Here is a 1,695-nt window from a genome sequence, read left to right as displayed (position 1 = left end):
TAGCCCAAGAGTTGGTAGTGGGTGGTGATGACTAGCTTACACTCTAGTCTTACATTGCTAAATTAGGGACGTCTAGCGCAGATAGCCCTCTGGTAGCTTTGCGTGAAATTCAAAACAAACCAAAACCAATAAGGCTTATTGTTTTATAAACAGTGAAATATGGTATTTGGGTAAAGGTCTCGTTCGCACTGGATACACCTGATATAATATGGTTGACGTATTAGGCAAGTAAAAAATACATGTTTAACATCCCCACTCGCTTTCCTTTTTTGTAGCCGTCTCTCCACACTGAATTATTGTTTTTCGATCATACAAAGAAGACTTCTTAATAAAAACTGAGATGAACCAAGTTGATCCATTTTGTCATTTTTCTTTATTTGTCATAAATTCTGTATCGTTTCGATGGAAAAATGAAACACAGAAGGTTTCTGTTTGACATGGACCCTTTGAAATCAAACATCAATCATGAAAAAAGAGTGCAAACTTTCTTTGTAAGAGATCATTAAAAAAGGACCTTATCCTTCCATTTTTCGAAAACTCTGGACGTTAAAGATGTTTTGTTTTTTACTTGGCCTTATTACATTATTATTTACTTTCACTCATGCTTACATTCAGCAGTAAGTCTAACGGCTTATAACGCTAAAATCAGGTATCGATGCTCATAATGCACAGCACAGTTAGCTCATTGGGTAGCTTCGTGCTTAACAATAAACAAACTTTCATTCATACGTTTATAATGTTTAAACTCTATACATTAATATAATACCAGCTTTACTGAATACAGCGTTAAAACTTATTTTAAAATATATAGCTATACTATTCTGAACTACAGATGTTGAAAAAATTGCATTTGTAATCATAACACGAAATAGAAAGATGGTAAGCATTCCTTCTGATAAAACACATATTTCCTTGTTTGGTATGTTATAGATCAAAGAAGATCAACCCGATTAAGCGTATACGAGTCATGTGCTTCACGTATGATGTCTTCGACAGCAAAACTGTTGAAAATGGATGAGCATTCTCGTTACAAAACACCTCTATCATCGAGGTATGCAAGCGAAGAAATGGCTTATAATTTCAGTGACATGAAGAAATTTTCCACTTGGAGAAAACTTTGGTTAACCTTAGCCGAAGCAGAACGCGTAAGTAAGATTGTTAGAAGTATCTAATAGACATTCATTTCGCTCTAACCTCCTACTAGTGTTACTGTTACTACTGGATCCCTGGCTGGAAGTGGCACTAGTACTAGCAGTAACTAGACCACCGTGACCCGTTGGGTCAACCAATATTCAGAGATTATGAAGAATTCAAGCTAATTTCAATATTGCACCGAAATGAAGGTTTATTTTGAGATAATTTAATTAACTGTTTGCGAGTTAGACTTTAGTTTGCTTTTTCGTGATGATACATTGAAATATAGCTTACAATTTTTTGCCTTTGAATTGTCAGAAAGATTAAAGTACCTTCTTTCTTTGCTTATAGTATTTTGGTACTTGTGTATAAAGTTAAAATTATAAATACTATTCAACGTTAAATTGGTACACAATTAAAAACATGTTATTTAGGCCTGTCTATGGCCTTCAAAAAGTTGACGACTCTACATGTTTCGACGTTACAACGTCATCCTCGAAACATGTAGTCGTCAACTTTTTGAATGCCATAGATAGGCCTAAATAACATGTTTTTAATTGT

At 34.3% G+C, this 1,695-nt stretch overlaps 1 protein-coding gene across 1 annotated transcript in view; it reads left to right on the top strand.

Moving 5' to 3' along the window:
- The first annotated feature begins 965 nt into the window (after window positions 1-965).
- Window positions 966-1,695, top strand: part of LOC106462305 (adenylosuccinate lyase-like) — a 43,413-nt gene continuing 42,683 nt past the window's right edge. Inside the window, exon 1 of the mRNA XM_013922206.2 lies at window positions 966-1,145. Within this exon, the coding sequence (XP_013777660.2) occupies window positions 981-1,145 (165 nt within the window). The 5' untranslated portion in view covers window positions 966-980. The remainder of the gene's footprint in view (window positions 1,146-1,695) is intronic.

This window comes from Limulus polyphemus, unplaced genomic scaffold (assembly GCF_000517525.1).
Source record: "Limulus polyphemus unplaced genomic scaffold, Limulus_polyphemus-2.1.2 Scaffold1138, whole genome shotgun sequence".
Lineage (NCBI taxonomy): Eukaryota > Metazoa > Arthropoda > Merostomata > Xiphosura > Limulidae > Limulus > Limulus polyphemus.
Note: the sequence above shows the minus strand (reverse complement) of the source record. Positions and strands in the feature narration are given on the sequence as shown.